Genomic DNA, 23219 nt, shown 5'->3' with positions numbered 1-23219 from the left:
TTGGTGACAGTGAGGTGGAGGCAGTTGAGTGTTCAAGAAAAATGGGTGTTCAAGAAAAATGAGGTTTGGTTTGGCTGACATTGAGTTCATTATGAATTGACGACCTTTCTCTCTCTCTCTCTCTTTTTTTTTTTTTTTCATTTTCCCACCCTAACTGGCAGTACTACAGAAAGCCCTTTCTGAAAGCCCCAGCCTGATTTCACTATCAGCCACTTAACCACGACATTAATTTTTTCAATTGCTGAGCTTCTTAAGATTTGAAATTACCATATGGGTTGGAAAATGTTCTGTAGCTGAACCAGAACGGTCTTTTCACAACTCAAAAGTTCTTTGACATTAAAATTGTTCTCCTTTCCATCCGCCCCCCCTCCCCCCACAGTGGTATGGAAAAGTGAATTAATTAGAGCTCAGTATTTTTTTTTTCTATAGGAAATACTGTTACCAGTAAATTCTGAATCTCAAAAAAATTGTTTCTGAGAGTTCCGATGAAACTTCATTTATCATCTCACAGTTTTGACAGAATTGTTGGCTTTGGTTAGAAAATCTGGACCTAGCAGATTCCCCCAGCTAAGTCTGGTGCTTGCAGAATTGGAGCTGGCTTTCCGTGGGCTTTAGGTTGCTGCCATGGAGTAGTTTTACATTTAGATCACTGTCTGTTTTATTCTCCCCCCACCCCACCCCAGAGTCTTAGTGTCAAGCTTATCGAGTGAGAAATGAATTCTTAAATGCAGAAACTACATTTTCTGTGGACAAAAAATACGCCTCACCAGCATTTTCCCTTTGAAGAATTCTTTACGTTCATTGCCTTATAAGTTAAAATTTTTATCTTCCTGACTAGACATAAAGAGTTTTTGTTTCAAATAAAGGCACATTTTATTGATCAAGAATCCATATTTATGGTTGTGGAATATATTACGGGTTAGAAAGTAAAATATGTGTGCTTGATATTGACAGGCCAGAAATATAAATGTAAATGTAAGTTATCTTTTTGATAGGTGGACTAAATTGTTATAAAGGGAGTAGTTGGATCACTATCTGGGTAGAATGATAAGGGGAGACCAGGATGTTGAATATTCCCTGACTCTGAGCCCCACCTGCTTCAGGTACACCTTTGGAAGACCATACTGTGGATTCACCATTCTGGTGGTTCATTCTCTGGGTGACAGTGGCACAGAATTAAGCAAATTAATTTGAGCTTTGACCAGCACTACCATGGGGCTGACAGACTGTTTCTCTAGGGTCAACCAGACCCATTTTTCTGTTCTGGTGGCTTCTCCTGTGACATGAAACCAAATATGAGTCACTAAGATGAAACTAGTGGTGAAGTTGAGAAAAGTGTCCCCTACCCCCAAAAGAGAAGATATTTTTATCACTTCAGAAATCATCTTTGAAATTTATGTTGAAACATGCAGTGGACTGGGATTAAGACTATCTTTTTAAAATACAGGAATAGAGGGGGTACACAGGTGGCTCAGTGGTTGAGCGTCTGTCTGCCTTTGGCTCAGGTTGTAATCCTGGAGTCCTGCAATTGAGTCCTGCATCGGGCTCCCCATGGGAAGCCTACTTCTCCCTCTGCCTATGTCTCTGCCTCTCTCTGTGTGTCTCTTGTTAATAAATAAATTAAAAATATGTTTAAAAATATAGGAATAGGATACCTTTTAAAATATTCCAAATAGAATTTTTGTTTTAGATCTTACTTTATAACTATTTTGTGTACATGTTAGGTAGGTTTTACTGCAGGATGATGGTCATGTATTGCAGCTTTATATATTAAAGGAACAAGAACAAAAAAAAACCCAGTTTTTCAAAAGCCAAATGGTGACATATGCTGTGTTAGAGTAGTCCAGGCAGATCCATCTCCTAGGCAAAAGTTAATTTATATTTTTATTATTGGTTATATTGTATTGTTATTTTTCTAAGTCAGCAAACATAAAAATATACCTACGTACAGTTAGATATCTCTAATCTGTTGTTCTCATCAGTTTGTGTATGCTTAGCCTGGTCTAATCTGTTATCTTTGGTTACTTAAAATTCCAGGACGTCCCCAAGGTCTCTTTCTTGCCTGTTGCTCAGTGTTCTCGGGGTCTGGTCTGTGCAGCATCTGCTCCAGAGTTGCCTAGGGAACCTGTGAGTGGGCGGCCTCCTGGGCCTCCTGGGCCTCCCACAGGCTCTCCCACCCTTTTTGTCTCGCTGCCACACACCTTTTGGATATATTTGGGATCTATATGTTTGTTTAAGCGACTGAACTGTTCTTTCCCAGAGAAGAAACATCTACTTAACCTCCTTTGCCTCCTTTTCCAAAATATAGCAGAGCCTTTATCCCTAAGATGAACAAGTTGGATTTGGCCACCAAGAGTCCATATTTTCTTCTTAGCTGCTGGCTAGGCTGACATGTTCACTAGGTGCTAGTTTGATGATCAGCCGACTTCTGACACAGACTGGCTCCTTTGATGGTTGCCAGCCCAAGCATAAGCCAGGAAGAACCTTCTAAACCACACACACAGTAAGTAAAGTGAGGGTGTTAAGTAGAATGCAGTAGACCTCATCGATGGTTTGGGGGAAATTAACCGGGGGAGTTATTCTTGTTTCATGTTACAACAGGTATAAAGTTCACTTAGAAATGTCGTGTCCAGGGACGCCTGGGTGGCTCAGGGGTTGAGCGTCTGCCTTCCACTCAGGTCGTGATCCGGACATCGGGCTCCCTGTAGGGAGCCTGCTTCTCCCTCTGCCTATGTCTCTGCCTCTCTCTGTGTGTCTCTCATGAATAAATAAATAAAATCAAAATGTCATGTCCAGAAAAATTTACCACTTAAATGTTGAAATTTAATCCACAAGAATGTAAACTCCATGGAAGCAGGGCTTGGCCTATTTGGTTGCCATATCCAGATCATCTCCTAGAAGAGTGTCTAGCATATGGACATTCAAATTCATTGGGTATATTAGTGAATATGTTGATTGATTAAATACTGGATACCTTGCCTGCAGTTTTTAACTTGTCTACCATTTTTATAAGACACATAATCTGTATTTCACACATTTTTTGGACAATTGGTATGATTTTCATTTCTGACTCTAGAATTGAAAGCCAATAGATTACACTTTTTTTTTTTTTATTTTATTTTTTAAGTAAATCCTACACACACAGCATGGGGTGTGAACTCACAACTCCCGAGATCAAGTTACATGCTCCACCAACTGAGCCAATGAGGCGTCCCTGAAAGCAGTTTACTCTCAAGAGAGCCTTGTATAATGAGAAACAGGTAGAGCTCTGAAGCCCAGAAGAGGTATATGGTGGTAGCTCTGAAGTGGCCACACGGTGTCCTGCTGGTCACCTGGCATCTCCCTGCAGGGCAGGTTAAGAGGATGGCGTGAAATAACTCACACGAAACCTTGCAGGCTCTGATGTGTAGTAGGCATTCTAAGAAAAGAGCTTTCTTTTCTCTCAGGGTGAGTTGACTTTTTTTTAACGCTTCTGAACTTGGGGGAAAAAACCCACCTGATTGCTGATAGTATAAAAAGAATAGTAATGATTGCTGTTATTGACAGACTAAATCTTGAAAGTGCTATAAACTCATGAGAAGAAAATGAACTATTACATCATCACCTGGCATCACATCTACCCTGAAATGTTGAGTTCTGCCAGTTTTAGCCATTTAAAACTTAATTTTTTTTTATTTTTTTTAATTTTTATTTATTTATGATAGTCACAGAGAGATAGAGAGAGAGGCAGAGACACAGGCAGAGGGAGAAGCAGGCTCCATGCACCAGGAGCCCAACGTGGGATTCGATCCCGGGTCTCCAGGATCGCGCCCTGGGCCAAAGGCAGGCGCCAAACCGCTGCGCCACCCAGGGATCCCTAAAACTTAATTTTTATAGGCTTTTACAGAGTAATGATAAAAATATTTGTGTGGCAAAGATACAGCCAAAGTAATTTTTTTATTTGATGGGTATATTCAGGGTACATACCTGGCTTATCCTAGAAGCTTCTCTGTGGTCAGCCTTCATGTTCTCCCCTCAGGGCTTCCTTTAGGAATCTTCCCATGGCTTACTCACAGAGCACAGATAATTCTGGAGAGGATCCATGTGCGTTCTTTGCGCACACACACATGCATGCATCCACGTACACCCACACACTCAGTCCCCACCCTCTCTCGGGCACTCACTCTTTGTGGGGGGGATTATTGTTGGATTCATTTTGGTGGGGGTTGGGCAAAGAAGATGGGGTAAGGAGTTTTGAGAAGACTTGGTAAAAACTCAGTTTATTAGGCTTTTTTTAGAGCGTACTTTTAAGTGCTTTCATAGAGCTATGAATCAACATCAGTTTTACATATAATGATAAAATTTAGAAACCCCACCTACAAAGTATTTCTACAAAAACACAAAACAGCCATGTGTATGGTATTGTGAAATCTGATCATTGTAGGTTTTTAAACATTTTGCCGTGGTCAGAACATAACGTGTGTTTAATTGGGAGTGCAGTGTGGCCCACTCGAACAGTAAAATTAACACATCACAAGCCCAGGAACCTCATTTCTTTTCATGAGCCCACAATGCTGAACCGTTCTGTCCTGAATGGGGAGGATGCTCTCTTCCTGGCTCTAGTAAGATCTTCTGACAGCTCCCATTTTTTTGCTTCATTTTTGGCCATTCACATGGCTTTTAAATGGTTTCATCAACAAACAGATGAGTGGACTGGACGTGAATGCTAGTGACAATGAAAAACCAAACGTCCCTCTTTTTTCTACTTTCAAAAATGCCTTTACTCCTTCACCCAAAACATTTCTTCTTTCCATGTGAGGTTTGCAGACTTGAATCCACCCTTATTGGCTGCGTCAATACTGAGATGAATCGTACAAGTATGCCTTCATTTGGCTACGTGGTAGCACTTGTGAAGACTGTCATTGTACCTATCCCCATAGAAACAAGCTTTCAGGGACACCTGTGTGGCTCAGCCATTGAGCATCTGCCTTTGGCTCAGGGCATGATCCTGGAGTTCTGGGATAAATAAATAAAATCTTTTAAAAAAAAAAAGAAAGAAAGAAAGAAAGAAACGAACTTTCAGGTAGCATGCTGTTTCTCAGATTTTCCCTCATTTTACAGCTTCATTTTTTTTCAAGATTTGTATTTATTCATGAGAGACACAGAGAGAGAGGCAAAGACATAGGCAGAGAGAGAAGCAGGCTTCCCGGCAGGGAACCCGATGTGGGACTCGATCCCAGGACCCTGGATCACACCCTGAGCTGAAGGCAGACAGACGCTCAACTGCTGAGCCACCCAGACGTCCCCATTTTATAGCTTTAAATAGGACAACCACTTCATCTCCTATTTCTATATGATGTTTGAAATTTCCCTAGGAATTCTACCTTGTATTAAAATCAGCAGTTATTTTACTGACAACCTAAATTTTTATATTCTCCTGTGTGTTTCAAGTATGAATTTTTATTTATTTTTTTTTTTTTTGGTGATTTTTATTGTACCATTTTGGTGTTAATTTATCTTCTTGAAATGGAAGCATGTAATTAAGCGGCTGGGACATTTTTAAGTTTTGCAATTCTGAGTCTCCAGTTTTGAAAAAGTAAGTTCTTATCTGTTACTTTCTAAGCAAATTGGGGTAGCAGACCCTGCCACCATAATATAGTGCACAGTCCTGGAAGTTAGGGAGATTCCAAAATTAAAACAAGAATGTGTGAGAAGAGCTTGCTTCTAGAAACTTACTTTTGAACATGCTAAATGATCTATGAAAAACAACATGATTTTTGTTCTGTTTGTTCTGCTGCAGCTTCCATGAGGCAGTCTCAGGCTGTACCTGCAGATATGCGCCCGGAGATATGGATTGCCCAAGAGTTGCGGCGTATTGGAGACGAATTTAATGCATATTACCCAAGGAGGGTAATGATGTTTTATTTACTACTTCTCCTCACACCCTCCCCCTCCCCACAGTTTTTTTTTCTTTAAGGTTACTAGTAAAAATTCCATACTTATTCTGGAAATGCAAGGTATTACCTATATGTGACCTACCAGTGTTTCTCCTGTCCATTTTCCATTTGAAAACGTTTTATGGATGAATTTACATGATGAAAATTAAGTAGAATATAGTACAAGGTTGCAGAGGGATTTCAGTGAGCAAAGACCTTAAAGCATTCATGCTAAGAAAGGGGTTAGTGATATGCCTTGACATATTCCCACATAAATAGTAGCATAGTTTTCAATCTGTATAGAGGGTTTCTGCGTTCCTGTTGGGCAGTTGGGGTCAAAGGTAACCTATTACAGCTTCCATTTTCGCTCAGCCAGAGGGACCAATGCCCGCGGTAGTCCTGTAATGGTGAGCCTGGAGCTTGGCAGGTGATGAGTCAGAGCAGGAGAGCCATTGCCCATTAGTCCATGCTCTGTCCTTGAGTTCTCTCAGGAAGCCATTAACTAGTAGTCTGGGATCCGGGGTATAAAAATTGTATATGCCAAATTGACTGCCACTTAAATTTTGAGGTGTGCTATTGGTTAAAAAGAAAAAACTGCCCTTTGTCTTCTGTAGACACAGTATATTTTGTTGGTTTTGCCTATTGGGGCAGTAGACATTACCGTTTGGACACCTTTTGCCCATGGAAAACATCTCAAAATATATAGGCTTGAACTCTGGAAGTCAGGGATGTTACGAGCGTATGTGAGTATTTCTTGTAAAGGATGCACCAGCAGATGTGTGATAGAATGTAATTTTGGCTTGTTTTACACTTTTTCAAACAATCAAGTATGAGGATCTTTCTATTGACTCATCCAAAAAGAAGACACATCTTCTTTTGTAGAAAAAGCTATAATTGTAACTATCATTCTCTCTTACTGTGTCACTGGTCTGCTGGCTCCTTTTTTTTCTGAATGTTACAGCTTCATATTAGCATCTCTTTAAGATTTTTTTTCACTTTTTTTTTTTTTTCTGGAAGGAGAAGTCATGCTTAGAATACCCCAGTATTAATGTCCTGCTTTATTTTTTTTTAATAAATTTATTTTTTATTGGTGTTCAATTTGCCAACATAGAGAATAACACCCAGTGCTCATCCCGTCAAGTGCCCCCCTCAGTGCCTGCCACCCAGTCACCCCCACCCACCTCCCCTTCCACCACCCCTAGTTCATTTCCCAGAGTTAGGAGTCTCTCATGTTCTGTCTCCCTTTCCGATATTTTCCACCCATTTCTTCTCCCTTCCCCTCTATTCCCTTTCACTATTATTTATATTCCCCAAGTGAATGAGACCATATAATGTTTGTCCTTCTCCGATTGACTTATTTCACTCAGCAGTGTCCTGCTTTAAAGCTTTAAACATTAGTCTGTCTTTTAGCTAGCTGTCGCTGTTAATGAATGAGACCTGCTAATTGCCTTTAGTCCTTTTGTTTTACTGTCTGTAGGATGCCTCTCGGCTTTTTTTAGAAACACATGGAGACATCTTCCCATTGGCAGAGGGTCTTTCATTTATTCCTTTAGTATAGGGTCTCTGGGAGGGAGCCAGGGGTGTTCTGAAAATTCACATTGGATCCTCTTCAGACCTTCCTACAGGGGATGTGTGTGTGTGTGCGCGCACATGTGTGTGTGCACACATGTGCATGCATGTATATTTGATGGGAAATATGCTATAGTGTGATTCTGTTATTAAATGAGAACTGTAACATCTATGAATAGGTTTAGGAATTTCTCATGTGGCCATCTTGAGCTGGCAAGAATATCTAACATCCTACCTCTGACATTCCTGGTGTATAAATCCCTTCTCAGCCTGGCCCTGAAATGGTAATTGTTTTTGCAAAGTTGACTGTTTCATAATTTGCACCACGGTTACTCTCCCTCCACCCCCAGCTCCTTTCCCTTGGTTTCCCTGAAGAGATTTCAGTGTTCCTGTGTGTGACTGGACTTGACCGTCTTAGTGGACCAGGAGAGACTGGTCAGAAGCAAGACCCCAGTGCATTCGTGATGACTTCATGCTGGGGTGGGAGGTTGGGGGGCATGTCCATCATTCAGCAGGAAAATATGGCGGAGTGGCCTCTCAGGGTGAGCCTAAGCAGCAAACTGACAGGCATGCTGGGCCTGCCTCTTTCTCCATCTTGAAGGGGTTTATAGATGTCCTTAGCCCAGAACTGGATGGGGCTGCCCAAGAAAGAGGAAGCTGTGGACCCTCATGCCTTCAGAGCCTGGAAACTCTGGATGCCAACATGAGCCCACATAGCTCCATTCTCAGGGATTAGACCAGGGCCTTGGCCACAGAGCTAGATGTCTTGTGAGGATATTGTGTATGTTTCTCTTTAAACTTACATGAGGTATCAGTGACTTATAAGGTTTCCCCTTGGGCCTGTCCAGATGGACCTGGTTGATGCACCTCCATGGTGGCCTGTGTGGTCAGCATTAAGACATGGGCCAAGTGTGGCATGGTGGTTGGTGCAAAGCATAGGCCATCGAGGTGGATGGTTCTAGTCACATGCAAATGACACATACTATGGGATTATTTTCATTACCTTGTCTGTCCATGGGAGGTGAGAGAACAGCATCTAGTGGATTACATCCTTCTTCCCCTAGTCTTCTCCCAGTGTTACTTCAGTGTAATGTTTAAGAGGATATTTGAGATGATCGTATCTATTTATTCAAATGAGATGCGACCTCTTTGTTCTCACTGCTTCTGGTAAAATAAACGTAAGTTAATTTCATTGCAGTATCACACTATTTTCTGGTTATATAAACCTTATTTTGCATCTCTTTAAAAATAATGAGCCAATGGGAAAATGCAGTCACTAATAATTTCAGGGACTCTAGCTTTCCTGGTAGGCTGGGGATGTTGGGAGAGGTGGAAGGACAGACTCTAGCTTATAACCTGATTTTTCTCTAATGAAGGCAAATACATTCTCCAGATTTTATTAATTGCCCATTCAGAACACCAGACTCTAAATTGTGACACAGTGACCCCTAAAACTACTGACAACCTGTCTTGCTATTGTTGGTTAAAAATAATTCATAGTCTGCAGTGTCACTGGTTGGTCTGTTGTTGAATACCGGGGATAGAAATCTGGGGAGGAAATGGGAGGCCATAGTGGAAAGTCATGCATTCATGTCACTTGCTGTCTCCATGGGGGGAGTCCCTTCTTGGTGAGTGGCGTGCATCCCCACCTTGCTTTATAATGGTTGCTTTATAATGGATTTTTAGCACTTTAAATATTTAGTGTCTTTATTTGCTTAAAACTATTATAGTACCTTTTCTAAAGTGTTGGTCTTTTACTGCCATGAGCCTTTCGAAGCCTGACAGGATATTTTCCCGTTTTTTCAGTTAGAGCAATAGAGGAAGGTGTCGTGTAGTTGTCATGTGTTCAGTCCACTTAAGGGCAGTGGGGAAGCGTATGACACGGAGCTGTTGGAGTCTGAATCCTTGAAGGAGGAGGTGAGAGAGGCACAGGTGAGCGCAAAGTTCCAGTGCATGTTCCCCCTTTTTCTTTTGTGACTCCATGTAATTGCCCCCAAACGACCCTGCCAGGGCAGAGTGACCCATATCCCCCTCTGGTCTGGTAAGTTCAACTGCTCCAGGTCTGGTATATTTTTGTAACTTTCTGTTTTGAAATCATTTCAGACTTAACCTATAAAAGTTGCCAGAATGGTACAAAGAACCCTTTTATCTCTGCCACTGTTATGACCACATTGCCACATTTGCTTCACTGTTCTCCCCCTTTATACCTGCATACGTATTATTTTCTGAACCCTTTAAGAATAAATGACAGGTGTGGTGTTCTTTTCCTCTTAAGTACATCGATGTGTATTTCCTAAGAATAAGAATATTTCCCTTACATAACCACAGTGTAATTCTCAAAATCAGGAAATTAGCAATGTTACAGTACTGTTACGTAATCTGTGGACTCCATCCAAACTTTACCAGTTGTGCCAAAAATGTCCTTGATAGTAGGAGAAAAAAAAGTTGTTTTCTGGCCCAGGGTCCAGTTTAGAATCACATGTTAAATTTAGTTGTCTTATTGCTTCAGTGCCATTAATTTGGAGCCATTCCCCTGGCTTGGTGACCCTGACATTTTTGAAGGGTCAGGACAGTTCTTTTATAGATTCTCCCTGAATTTGATTTGTCCAATGTCTCCTCATGGTGACATTCAAGTTTTGGCTTTAGGGCAGGAATACGACAGGGGCAACATTTTATCTTTCACCCTTAGCTTTGGGAGGCATGGGTAGTCCTTCTGTCTCATTACTGGTGATGTTGACTCTGGTCAAAGGTGACATCTTCCATGCTAATGTCAGTACATTTCCATCTTTCATGGAAGGAAAATGTTTGTAAAGAAGAACTTCCTTTCCCCATATACGTTCATCTCCTTCATCAACCTAAATTCACGGGTCTCTGTTTCATTCTACAGGTTACTGTCCATTACTCTCAGTGCTTATTTTGATCCTCAGATTGGCCGAGATCTGGCCAATGTCAGCACCCTGGTGCGTTTTCACCTGTCATTAAGCATTAAAGTAGTGCAGGCACACATAGAACATATTACTGGGCAAAACCCAAGAGCCCTTGGAGGTAGTATAACTCCTAGAAGGCATATGTTGCTGAAATGCCTATACCCGCATAGTGCCCTTTACTGTTCCAGGTCCCCATGCCCCAGGTCACAGTGAATGCTGGGGAACATGGATGTCCGTGGGCTTATAGGGAAGAAGATTTCTCAGAGACGTTGGATCTCTAGCTTTATGAAGAGGGCGAGTGGCTCGTATGTAGCTGAGTGGTGCAGCATGGAGCACAGTGTGCTTACCATCCGTTCTCAAGGCAATGGTGCCCACTTGGATTGGATTCTTAGCCATGGGCCAAGGGTGTAGTCCAAGTCCAAGCACAAGCCAGACCCTTCTGAACATCAGAACCTGTGCTCTTGGGGTAATTAGACCCATCATCTACCCCATGTCTGTCTCCCTGTGCCTTGCAGCCAGGTGGTCCAGCCTAGGTTGCTCTGTGCACAGAAAGACTGCTCTTGGTTGACAATGACTTGGGGATGTCCTGCCTATGGACTGCAGTGAGCAGCATGTGAAGCTACCGTCAGACTCTCTAGATGGGCCAAGAAGTGAATGAAAACCCTTTCATTGTTGGATCCTAAGAAAACAGTATGTCTTTTGTTGACACTGCCTACTTCCATGTCCCAGGCATGTGTGGGCATGAATAGACCTAGCTGCAGGCCTATTGAAGTATAGCACTAAAGCAGACCAAGTAGAGCAAGAGAGGTGGCTTGCAGACTGGTCTAGATGGAAACAAGAGTTTGATGGAAGTGTCACCCATTAGCATTCTCATATACTACATGCGACTTTGAAATCTTCCTCTGCTGTCCTTCTTACGACATGAATCCTCTGTGCTTATTCTCGGATTTATGATATTATTCTGTAGATAAGGTACAAGGAAAAGCATAAACTGAACATAAACCCAGGGATGTGTGTTCTCTGGCTACATTTTGAGGCCCTCATTAATTGAACGTAGAAGTTAATAAAATAATCCACTTTCTGTTCCTGTCTGAGCAAAGAGTAGTGGAAGATCTGCATATGAAATATTAAAATTAGACCTATCTTGTGAGCTAGTGAGTTGCCCATGAGGTGATAGAATAAGTTTTCATTGCAAAAACAGTTGTGAGTAGCTTAAATGAATTAGTGTCCGTCATTCATCTGTGATAGTTTGCAGGTTCAATGAGCGTTTTCCTTGCCTTTGGAGGATGTAGTGCAGTGTTATGGTTTCAGGAGCCTTTGATCAAAGATGATCGAAGAGTCACCCTTCCTATGGCTTCAGCCCTTCATGTTTTTCCCTGGGACCTTTGAGACAGCACGCAATTCGGATTATCGTGATGGTGACTGTGGATGGCAGGTTTTTTTTTTCTTTCTTTCTTTTTTGATGGCAGGTTTTCTGAGCAAAGGTTTGACAGGACTTAGGGATAAAGCGTGACCTTACAGGAAAGCAGGGCTCATGAACAAGTGTGAGAACTTTGGAGAGAGGCCTTGAATCCTGACTCCATCCATCATATCCTCCAGGGCCCCCATTTTCTCTCCATCTCCTAAGGATGTGGTGATGGTCACACAAATATTAAGGGGTGGAGCTAAAAATTGCTGTCCTCTCTTGTCCAGCAGTTCTGGTGTCTCTCTGAACTACAACTGAAATGTGTCACTTGGTCTTCAGAGTTCAGAGAGATGCTGCTAACTGTGTTCACCTTTCAGTACTCTCTGTCTGGGGCACAAGTTGTATTGGACCTTACTGATGCATGCTGTGTCTGTCTGGGTGTACACAAACAGGAGACGAGACTGGGTCGCTGGGGTGTGTTCACATGGCTGGGTGGGCATGGCGCTGGGCATGACGGTGTTCGTTCGCCCTGCCTGTGGCAAGTGCTCCATCCGTCTGTGGCAGGTGCGCACACCTGCATGGCTGCCTTGCAGGGAGGGGGACCCAGGCCATTCACACATAACCATTCAGAGGTGCAGGTGCCCAGAGGGGGACTTCAGAAGTCTGACTGGGGTTTTTTAAACTCTTGAGGAGGAAATGAAGATGCACATGAGGCGAGGCAAGGCTTGACCTGATGTCTCTCACCATCCTTCGCTAGACTTATCCCAGCTGAACCAGAGCAGAGAGGTTTGGGTTGTGGTTACAGTGCATTACATCTCATCAGCATTTTACTGAGGCTCGGCCATTTCGGGGTGGTGTATTCTTGCTCTGACGCTTGCATTTTATCTAATTCCTAAAATTAGATAGAGCTTCACATGAGCTGTAGGAACCATCTCTGTCTTCTCAGTGGTTGGCCACAGGGCAACTCCAGGGTGATGGTTGGGGCACAGGGTAGAGGGTCCGTCACAGCAGCCAGCCTGGGGTCTGAGGTCTGAGAGACGATAAGTTAGAGATCTACCTGGTTGAGGGGTGTGCTGCCCTGCTAGAAGAAACCCAGTGTACCCCAGGCCTGAATGGAAGTTAACCTGCAAAGCAATTGTTTATTCTACAAAAAGCCTGAGCTATAACACTTTCTTTGAAATGATGCATCAAAAATGGAGAGTCGGATTCATGCAAATGGGAGTTTTCTGTGACCGCACTGCCGGAGCAGGTCAGTGGCAGCCGGGAGTACTGTGGGAGCACACACTCCTGCTGGTTGAGTGGGAGCACCACATCCGGGGGAGGGGCTCCCGGCACCCTTTCCACAGCTGTGTTGACATCATAGAGCGCTAGGCACAAGCTATGCAAATACCCCCGTTGCCGTGGTGATGAATAGAAAGTGAATTTGGTGTTCCGGGCAGCCCTGCAACTGCAGCAGCCTGACACCTGAAATCAGTAGGCTATCAAACCTGCTCTCTAAGATCTGGGGCAAAGTGGAAAGACCCCCACCCCATATCTTCATAAAGGTCGTCCACGTGGCAGTCCCCTTTCTTCTCTGATCTCTGTCTCCATCACTTGTCATTTAAAATAACTATTTAGAGGGCAACCTGGGTAGCTCAGTGGTTTATTGCTGCCTTTGGCCCAGGGCATGATCCTGGAGACCTGGAATCGAGTCCCACGTCGGGCTCCCTGTGTGGAGCCTGCTTCTCCCTCTGCCTGTGTCTCTACCTCTCCGTCTCTCTGTTTCTCTTGAATAAATAAAATCTTTTTAAAAAATTAAAATACTATTTAGATTGATGGAGGTTCTGAATGGGCAGAGGTGGTCTTCCATCCATCATGATCAGTGGGGCCATACTCCGCCTCCCACCCACCCTGTCACCTTTGATTATGGTAGCTCTGTCCCAAAGATGCCTTATCAGCCCCTAGGGGAGCAGACACCATCCAGACATTCACGTGACACATCCTTCCTTGCTGATCTGGAGCAGACATTCCCCCATTTGTCAGAGTCTCACAGTCAAGAATTCAGTCTCTTTTAATATGTTATCACTCAAAGGTACAGCCTTTTAAAAAGAGAGAAAAAAAGTTTAGGACCTTTTAGGTATTCCGTGCTGAAATTTTATAAGGAAGGGGTTTTTGAACATGTTTAAAAATTGCTCTGTGTCTCAAGAGTTCTATAGGTATGCCTTGCTTTTTTGTTCATCTCTCTCAGAATTTGCTATTGAGCTCTCTGCTAGAATGGTGATCATCATTCCACATTTCTCTTGTTACTTTGCCAGGAAATTCTTGGCCAAGTTGTGGCTCTTTGACAGTAGATCTTAGCCCTGCTTCCCAGGATAAGCCTCTAAGTCTCTCTTTCTTGAAGTTATTTCTGATCTCTCTTAACTTTTGTGTTTTTTGCACCGTGCACGTGTGTTTATGGGTCAGCTCCCTTGAGTAATGTTGAATGTATATGTGTTGTACTCACTGAGTCGTTTGGCCTAGCCTTTGGAGCGTGGATTGGTGAGCTTGTGTGTTCCATCACCTTATCTGTGAAATGTGGAGGAGAGCTATACTGGCCCACAGCATTGTTGCAAAGACTGCAAAGGTGTGTGGCATGTCATTTTGTTGAGTGGTGGCGGTGAGTAATTCTTCTGGACCCCAGGCTAGGGCGCACAAAGTCTGAAGACCTGATGTATCTTGGGGGGGCTTTTTAGAAGCTGGGCTCACGTCGGTCTGGGCGGGGAGCGAAGCCGAGTCCAGAGCTGCACTCTACAGGTGTGTGGTGGTTACTCTGACCGGTCCTCTGGGCATCCTGAGTTTGGGTTCTTTTTTGTATCTGCATACCTGCTTCCCTGGACTGGCAAGAGAGGATGTTTTGCTCATTTTTGCTTTAAAATGTAATTAAATTCTGATACTGCATTGGTTGTCTTGAGCGTAAGTTGAAGATGGTCCTTGTGCAGACACCACCAGGGCAGCTGGTACTGTATATCCAGTCATCCTCTCTCTTCAGCTGCTATAGACAGAGTAGTCCCAGCCCCACCCCCAGCCTGAGTCATGTGTTTCAGGGCCATAGAGGCTCAGAGTGCCCCAACTCCCACCCTATTGTATGCCCTGTATGCCGTCGGCCCCAATAAGTCTGCCTGGACCCTGCTCAAGGACATTCCCTTGGCACAGCCCCACCTCCAGCTGCCACCCAGGTTGAACCCATGTTCTCTGGATATAAGGGGATGTAAAGGAACTATTTGGGGATTCCTTGCTGAGTGTTCTTGACACTGTCTCCAAGGACACTTTTCAGATCTTCCAAGAAGAGTACCTGAGTCTCAACCAGGGAAACTTAGCTCTGCACCTTCCCGCCCAGGCTCTCCCAGGGTCCCACTTACCCCTCTGCTTTCTCTGCCATTTTATTTACTGTGTATTGCTGTTGTCCTGTTACCTATTTATTTGTACAGCTCCTCCTCATCAGAGTGTAAGCTTCATAAAAAGAGATGCTGTTGCATTTTTCTTGCTACAGGAAGGACCCTCGGCATCTTGACGCTGCTCTGGCACAGGTCTCCCATTTTACTGGAATGTGTAGGTGTCCTTTGCCTGTAAAGTAAGGACCTGAATCCTGATTCCAGAGGCAGGGCAGTGACAATGGCTTTCTTACTGACTGCTGTCACCATTGGTAGCACCCATGGGTAACCCTCAGGCTGGGCTGTGTATTGCTGTTCTGCACTCATTGCTCATGACACAGGTATTGCCTATCAGATCTAATGGATGCAGACATGGCTTTCAGAGTTGGGGGCTCCAGGAGCCCCTGGCCCAGATAGGATCATAGACTGTCAAAATTGGCTTCTGGAGGGTCAAAGCTGAAGGTTGAAGGAATCCTCTTCTAGACACATGGGATGGCCATAAAAGTTAATTACCCCAAAGAATACAGTTCCTGGTCTAGATCACGGTGATAAAAAGACCCAACAGGATGGGGTCCTACACTTTAAGCATTTGTGATTGTGTGGTGTGCGTGTGTATGTGTGCACACACTAAAGAGTTCACTGTAATGTATAAATTGTTTATATTTAGTTTTTTTAATAACCTCCTTTACCCAAATGCATCCTATTAATGTATCTTCCTAAAGTACTTTACTGAGTTAGATTAAAATAGCATTACACCACTCTGATCTAAGAAGTGTTGTTTTTCTGAAGAGGGAAGGACCAAGAATGTTCGTTAAGCATGAGAGGGTGTATTCGTTTGCTAGGGCTGCTGTAACAAAGTACCGTGGGGGCAGGGTGGGAGGATGGTGGCTGGGGAGTGTGTTAAACAACAGAACTGTGTTTATTCATAGTCCTGGGGGCCAGAGGTCTGAGATCTTGGGCTGGTTGTGCTGATGGCAGTGTGCTTAGACTGATCGCTGGGGCTTGGCTGGGCCACCTTACTTGCTGGCACCCTCATGCCACCTGCCCCACGCTGGTTTCACTGGATAGATACTGTGTGCTCCCCTGAACAAGCTCAGTCGTAGGGCTGCAGGTGCTAGAGGGCAGCGAGTCTGCAGGAAACAGGAGCTGCCCATCCTCCAGCTGCTGCGCAATGGGCCGTACACGCTGAGCTGCGCCAGCTTCAGCCAGCTGTGCCAGCCGTCAAGGGTTTTTGGGACTGGCGTGGCCTTTGAATTTAGTCGTAATGGCTTCCTCCATTGAACGTTGTCCAAAAGCAGTTTTTCGCTGGCTTAAAAGCGTGTGCCATGTTGTTATGCATGCTTCCCAAGAGGGCAGGTGTCTGCCTGTCCTTCCTGAGTTGTATGTAGCATCTTCTTGCTTGTCAAGGATCAGGTGTTTCTTTTGCCAAAATCTCCAGCCTGGCCCCTGCCCCTGCCCCTTGCCCGGCTTCCTTTAAACACCACCACCACCACCACCACCACCACCCCAAGTCCTTCATTTTGAAGATATAAAAGCAGAACTCTAAAAAACTTGAAAAGACTTGTGTCACGATGGGAGTCTGACCTACTACTGTCACAGCCACCCTCATTCACCCAATATCCTCAGAGGGTGGCTGGAGGATTTCTCTCAGATGCTGCCAGTTCTGGAATATAAAATTAGCTAAATGTAAGCGGTTGGGGATCTGTCCCTGATGTGACCCTGTCCCCTCACTGGTGTCCTTTTGACCCCATTCTCTGGTCTCACGGAGGCTGGCAGTGACACCTGGCTGACAGGCGATTTCCCACCTTGAAGTAATTGCTTAGCTCTGCATGCACTTTCTTCATTTTAGTAAGCCGTGGTTTTATTTTGAATAAGCCTCTTTCAACCTATTAATATTAGGCTCAACTAAAATTAACCTTCCCCTAAATTATTCTCACACAGAAAAAAGCAAAGTAATTTTGAAAGTTAAATCAAAACAAAGCAATCTTGTGTGTAAAACAGATAAAAATCACAGACTGTGGTTACAGAGCGCCTGTACAGGAATCGCTTACAGAAAGCTGATTTCCTCCAGTCTGGTTATGGAAGGAGAACGGGAAATGCCCGGGCCTTATCACAATCCCATTCTGTCAGACAAGTGCTTGAGAGCTCGTGTAAACAGTCGCAAACGGGGGCTTTGCTGGCAGCTGGTGTCTATGGGCAATGTTGGCCTGTGACAGGGGACACAGATTCCCAGCCCTGCTGGTGGCCGGCAGTTCCACGGTGGTGTGCGGGAAGTTTCACCTGCCCAGGGCTCGTGGAGAGCCCAAACAGCAGAGAGTACTACTCTCTGGAGTAGATGACTCGTGAAGGAAAGGACCAGGATAGACCTGAATCGTGAAACTGGTTGTAGCTCCTGGCATAGAGGCAGGTGTGTCCCTTGCTGCCTTTCGCTGCTCTGAATGTATACCTTTGCACTTTACCTGCAGGATAGATTAGAACTCCAAGGCAGGCCGTCCAGAAGACCTGAGGACCCCTGAGACCTTTAATCTAGCAATTTCCTTCTTGAACGGTTTCTCAGTTTGTCATAAACATCTGGTAGTCACAGGCCAAGAGGCCTTTTTTTAGATTTTTAATTGCTCTTTGCTACCTACAAGGGTTGGGAGGCTGGGGGTTGACCCGCCTGTGTCTGTGACCGTGGACACAGAGCTGTGCCACCAGTGTTTATATAGCAGAGCCACCCACCAGCAGCCAGAGGCACAGCGGCGCATCAGTGCACCGCTTGATTTAGCTTCTTAGGACAAATTACCCCAAATCACTGGTTTCTCAAGTAGACTGCAGTTACCAGAAATTCACCCTTATGGGAGTCAACATATTTGAACATTATTAACCTGGGTAGTGAAGACAGTTCCTTCACCTCCTTCTGCCCCCACCGCCACCCCTCCTGCTCCCCAGGGCACCAACTCCAGTGACTTTTCTCAGCACCTGCACACAGGTCGATGGCGTTTCCCAATCGAGGTAGTTCTGGCCAATGATGACATCGCCTGTAGAAAAGAATACATGTTTTTAAAGGGGCATACAGAGATTTGGGGATTCTCTTGGTGGTTCCAAGCATTCTTTTGGTTGCTTTTCAAAGAAGCACATCACGTGGTGTAGTGTACTGCTCCTTACGCAGCGACCTCTCCCTCCGTGGGGGGAGGTAGGGGGAGGACTCCCACCTCGCAGGCTCAGGGGAGGACTAGTGCTCGGAGGGCACAGCCCTTGTAAAGGGGTGCCCTCCTCCATAGCTGTTACAGTGGGATGGGCCGTTCACTTAATTATAGGCATCCCCCGCCCAAGAACAACACGAGGACTGAGAAACTAAGGAGCTTTCCTATTGTTGTTTCAGGTCTTTTTGAATAATTACCAAGCACCCGAAGCCCACCCCCAAATGATTATCTTACGACTGTTACGTTACATCGTCCGCCTGGTGTGGAGATTGCAGTGACGACGGGCTCCTTGCAGAGCCAGATGCGTGCAGACATTTCGCTTGTTCAGAGCAACAAGCCCCAGCGCCGCGGTGTCGGGGTGCCATTGATCGCCGTGCGGCCTGCGGTTCTTTCCCCGACAGGGCGCGCAGGGAGGCCGGCCCACGCGTTCCGAGGACACCGCTGCATGTGGACCTGCCCTTTCTGTTCACCACACGGCAGAATTTCTAATGGAAGTTTGTTGTGAATGTAAATGAGGGAGGATTCTTTTTTTTTTTTTTTCAATGTAAAAATCATGGTTCTTTGGAGCAGGATTTTATGCAAGAATGGTGTTTACACACGGTGTGGGTTTTTTTCCACCTTCTTTAGTAAGAACAGGTTTTTCAAAAAGGAAATGGAAACTTTTTAACCAACTTGTGAATGATTTTTGTACTAAGATTTTAAGAACCTATTGCCTACTCTCAGAGGATTATGTAAACTCTGCAGTGGAAACTGAGCCAGCTCATTGATAAAGCTGCCTTAGTTTATTTTTAGAGATTACTGTACAGAATTTTTAAACGGGAGAGATATGAGATGGCGCCCTCCCTTCCCTGCCATTGGCTCTTTGACATGCTTTTTTTTTTTTTATCATTAATACCAAAAAAGTTCTTATGAAACGAAACTGATTAAAGGGGTGGGGGGGGGGGTCTGTGGTCAGCCTGTATTGATATGCCACTCCGGATTGTAAATATTTACCTCCTTAAATTCGATTGCATCTGTGGCAAAATTTTAAAACTCTGTTTTATGTATTCCTCTTTGCTTCCTCTTGTGATGCTCCTCTAGTCTGTCCGGACGCCGATGCACAGATTTGGTCCAGTGTATTCTCATGATAAAAGGTAACTGGGTCAGAACGTGAATTAGGATCTGCCCGTGTCAACCACAGCCCAGTTGGTCTGTCTTTTGGTAGCGTACTCACTGGGACGTGCTTGGTGTTGGTTTTCGCCTTTGATGGGCTCCTCATTCACCAGTGTCCTGGGAGAAGGAGTAGCAGTACTAGCACAGACAGGTACTGTACCCCTCGGCACTGTGGGCTTTTCTGGTTGCAAACTTTCCCATAGTCACAGATGCATTGTCAGCACGAGGCCACAGATGGTGAATGTGCCCCCTTGCAGCTGAGTTCCTTGGGTTGCAAGTGTTGGAGCTCCCGCCCTCGTGGGAATTGGCGCACGCTGTGGGCGGGGCTTTAGGCAGCGTTCCCTGGGCATCCAGGCTTTTTGTCCAACTCCAGGTTCATCTGGCTTTTGATGCCTGACATTGGCTTCCCCTTAAATCCACTTTGAAATAAAGGCTTTAATTCTGCTTTTAGCAGAGCCATAAAAATTGGGCATCGGAGCACGAATCTGAAGTGACCTCTCAGCCTTCTGACAGATGTCTCTCTGGATTATTCCGTAACTCTGGACAGTTGGGTTTTGTTGGACCATCCTTTGTATATCCACCTCTGTAGGGGTGCTTGTTTTCTCCACACCTGCCTAGGAGGGATGCAGCGAATGGAGTCACCATGAGTTGGCCCGTCATTTCAAAGGCATTAAACAATTTGGAGAGACCCAAGAAAAAGGAGAGGTAGAGATCATTTCGTGAACCCTATAACTACAGATTTTGAAACCTCAGATCATTAAACAGCTTTTAAAAAGAAAAACGTGATTTTTTTTTTTCAAACGAATCAGTGCCAACAACTATTGTTTTGCTTTTGGCTCATAGAGGACCAGTATTTCCACGTGATTAAATTAAGGGGGTCCTTTCATTTGTATCTTCATAATTCTATATAAATATATATCTATATATATCTACAGCATATACACATTTTCCTTTAGGTAGAGATATTTGATTCCAAATATTCTTCCTTTTTTAGAATTTTCTTTTACCACCCCCAAATCTTCTTGGGGTCTTGAATATTTTTAAAGCTGTGTTGAGTGTCAGCTTGTGTTCTTGATGTGTCTTGAACCCCTTTATAGGGTCATAAAGTCCACACGGTTGTAAGGCGGTGGTGGACCTGCTGGACACACACACCAAAGACGTATTTGGTTCTGGGTGCCCCACCTCCACCCCTCCCCAGGATCTCCGTACTCAGTGCCAGTCTCTCTGACTGGAGCACTTTACTCTGTTTCTTCGATACTGCGGCTCCCTGGGAGCGGTGCCCGAGGGCTGTGTGCTGGCCACATAGGCAGGTTTACCTCCGGCTCGGTGGCCTCGTGGCCTCCAGGCTGGCCATGGAAGCAGCTTGTGAGGAAATAAGAGATTCTATGAATTGTAGTATTAAGGAGCAGGATGTTGCACCAGAACTTAAAGAGAGATGACTGGACGTCTCTGTACTGTACGTATCTGTTTATCAAGATGCCTCCCTGCAGAAGGTGTGCCTACTATGGTAGACCTTTGACTTTTTATTTTTTATTTCTTTTACTTTTTATAGGAAAAAAAAAAAGACTAGATCCCTTTTTGGAAACTGAATGCGGGTTTTGTGCCTTGACCACCTCTTCTCCCGTGAGGTTTGTAGAAAGTGTCCTGTGACCTATCACAGAAATGCAATAAACACATAATAAAGAATCCCATGAGTAATTCTTCCAGTTACCTGTACTCCCGCCCCGAAATGAGTTCACGAAGAATTCTCTTTGGGGTTTCAGAGGAACCAGGTCAGACATCCCTTGGATTAAAAAAAAGCATACACCGTAGAGAACAGCTTTCTCCTGTTTGCCCTTCTTGATACTGTATATATTTTGACTATTTATTAGATTAGGATTTTACTTACCAACTGAGCCAAATGTCTGTGTGCAATTGTGCTTCCTTTACCTTTCTTGTAAAATTTTGTACAGCATAAATGAGTAAAGATCACTGTTTTTACTAAACTTTTTCAGAATTGAGGACTGTAAATATTGTAGATTCTTTTTTCTGTGTAATGTGTCCTACTGTTTCATGATGCTGTAACTTGTAGAAATGTATATTTATTTCTTGCTTATTTAACGTCTTACGTTCTGAAAAGTGTTGACTTCCCTGCTCACCCCACCCCCCTGCTGTACCATTAGTTGCTTTAACCCTGAGGTGGTGACTGAACCACACGGTCTTCCCCAGGCTGGCCCTCCAGCCTTGTCTCCTGGTCTTTCTGGTCATGCGGGATTTAGATTCTTGGGGTTTGCTATCCTTATGATGAAGTTTGTGTTTAGCCACCAATGAGAGACCATAAATACGGCCAGCTACAAAATTCTTCAAGAAATAGCCAGTTACTTTCTGTTCCAAAAGCTCTAGCTAGCTTCTCATGGAAGCAAATTGTATGAATGCCGGGCCATATCTCTTTTACTATTATTAGTTTAATGTATTATTGGAGGTTGGGACAAATTTTTTTCTATTGAAAATTTATCCCTGGCCATTCAGTGTTCAGAAAACTAAAAACAGGCCCCTTCTGGAGGTGCTGCCAGGAGTTCAGAGCAAGAGGAAAGGACAGGTGAGACAGGTTGCTCCTGCCTCGAGAGTGATGCCAGGTCCACTTCATGCCACTAATCCCTTTATGGCAACTGGTGAGTAGTTGAATTATCCCCCACCCACCACTGTCCTGTGCTTTGAGGTGTGGACTTAATGGTAATTGTACAGACCCCACCCCCCCACCCCACACCTTTTCCCCCAGCCCTGAGCCGGGTGGTTCCTACATTTGATCAGCCTGCTTCAGGTTGTCTTCCTTCTGCTTCTTTCTTGGCTTGGAGAGAGATTGGGGGTCCCACGATACTGGATGTGAAAATGTGGAAGCTGTAGAGAGACTTCCTAGTGGGTCCCATGTCAGTAGATGGTTCTGTCATCCCTGCTGATTTAGCCTGGTGCCTGTGTGTGTCCACTCCCCACTCACATGTGTGCAGGGATGTGACCACACGTGACGCTAAACCAGCTGAGGTGACTCCTGTTCTCCAAATGGCATTGTATTCAAGAAGCATCCTCAAGCTCCCAGCTAGGTAACTTGACTACTTTTATTTGGAAATCAGACTTTAGAAGCTCCCCTAAGTTGTATGTCTAGGTTCTGTGACCACTAGTTACTGTATCAGAACTCATCAGGTACACATTTATAAATAGCACTGATCTGTCTGTATACTGACCCGTCACTAACTTGTTTCCTAGGACCCAGCGTATGTAGCATTTGTATTGCGATTTCCCTGGCTTACTTGTGTTTTGCACTGATGAATTTTGACAGGGTAATTGCCACTTTACTTGTGCAATACTGCTGTAAATAACTGCAGATTTTTTTTAAGAAACTTAATCTTTTATGTTCTTAATGAAGTTTATATAAATAAAACTTTCAACTAATTTTGGTGAGCTGTTTGATTTGTTTCACAGAGCGGTGGAGACACAGCTGGCTGTTCATGAATATCTACACACCCACACCTCTGCCCTTTATCAGTCACAGAATGCATTACCTGTGTGTAGACTTTGTGAGTTCTCGCTTGAAGACAATTCTGTGTAGCATACTTAAAAGCAAACCACTCTTAAAAGTTTTGAAGTGGCTGGCAAGACCTTCTGCACACTTTTCTGCCCACATAGTCAGATATGACTCAGCA

The 23219-nt window shown here is 44.3% G+C and overlaps 1 protein-coding gene across 8 annotated transcripts in view; it reads left to right on the top strand.

Moving 5' to 3' along the window:
- Nucleotides 1-22968, top strand: part of BCL2L11 (BCL2 like 11) — a 47369-nt gene extending 24401 nt beyond the window's left edge. For 4 of the 8 annotated variants that reach the window (XM_025994348.2, XM_025994351.2, XM_025994349.2 and 1 more), the window contains 2 exons: nucleotides 5780-5889; nucleotides 18570-22968. In XM_025994348.2, the coding sequence (XP_025850133.2) occupies nucleotides 5780-5889; nucleotides 18570-18668 (209 nt within the window). In that variant the 3' untranslated portion in view covers nucleotides 18669-22968. Of the gene's footprint in view, nucleotides 1-5779; nucleotides 5890-9290; nucleotides 9417-18569 lie in introns of all 8 variants that reach the window. The other 4 variants (XR_012003140.1, XR_003234340.2, XM_025994352.2 and 1 more) reach the window with 3 other exon arrangements.
- Nucleotides 22969-23219: the final 251 nt, after the last annotated feature.

The sequence above is a fragment of the Vulpes vulpes genome, chromosome 8 (genome assembly GCF_048418805.1).
Source record: "Vulpes vulpes isolate BD-2025 chromosome 8, VulVul3, whole genome shotgun sequence".
Taxonomy (NCBI): domain Eukaryota; kingdom Metazoa; phylum Chordata; class Mammalia; order Carnivora; family Canidae; genus Vulpes; species Vulpes vulpes.
This window is presented reverse-complemented; position numbering and strand designations above follow the sequence as displayed.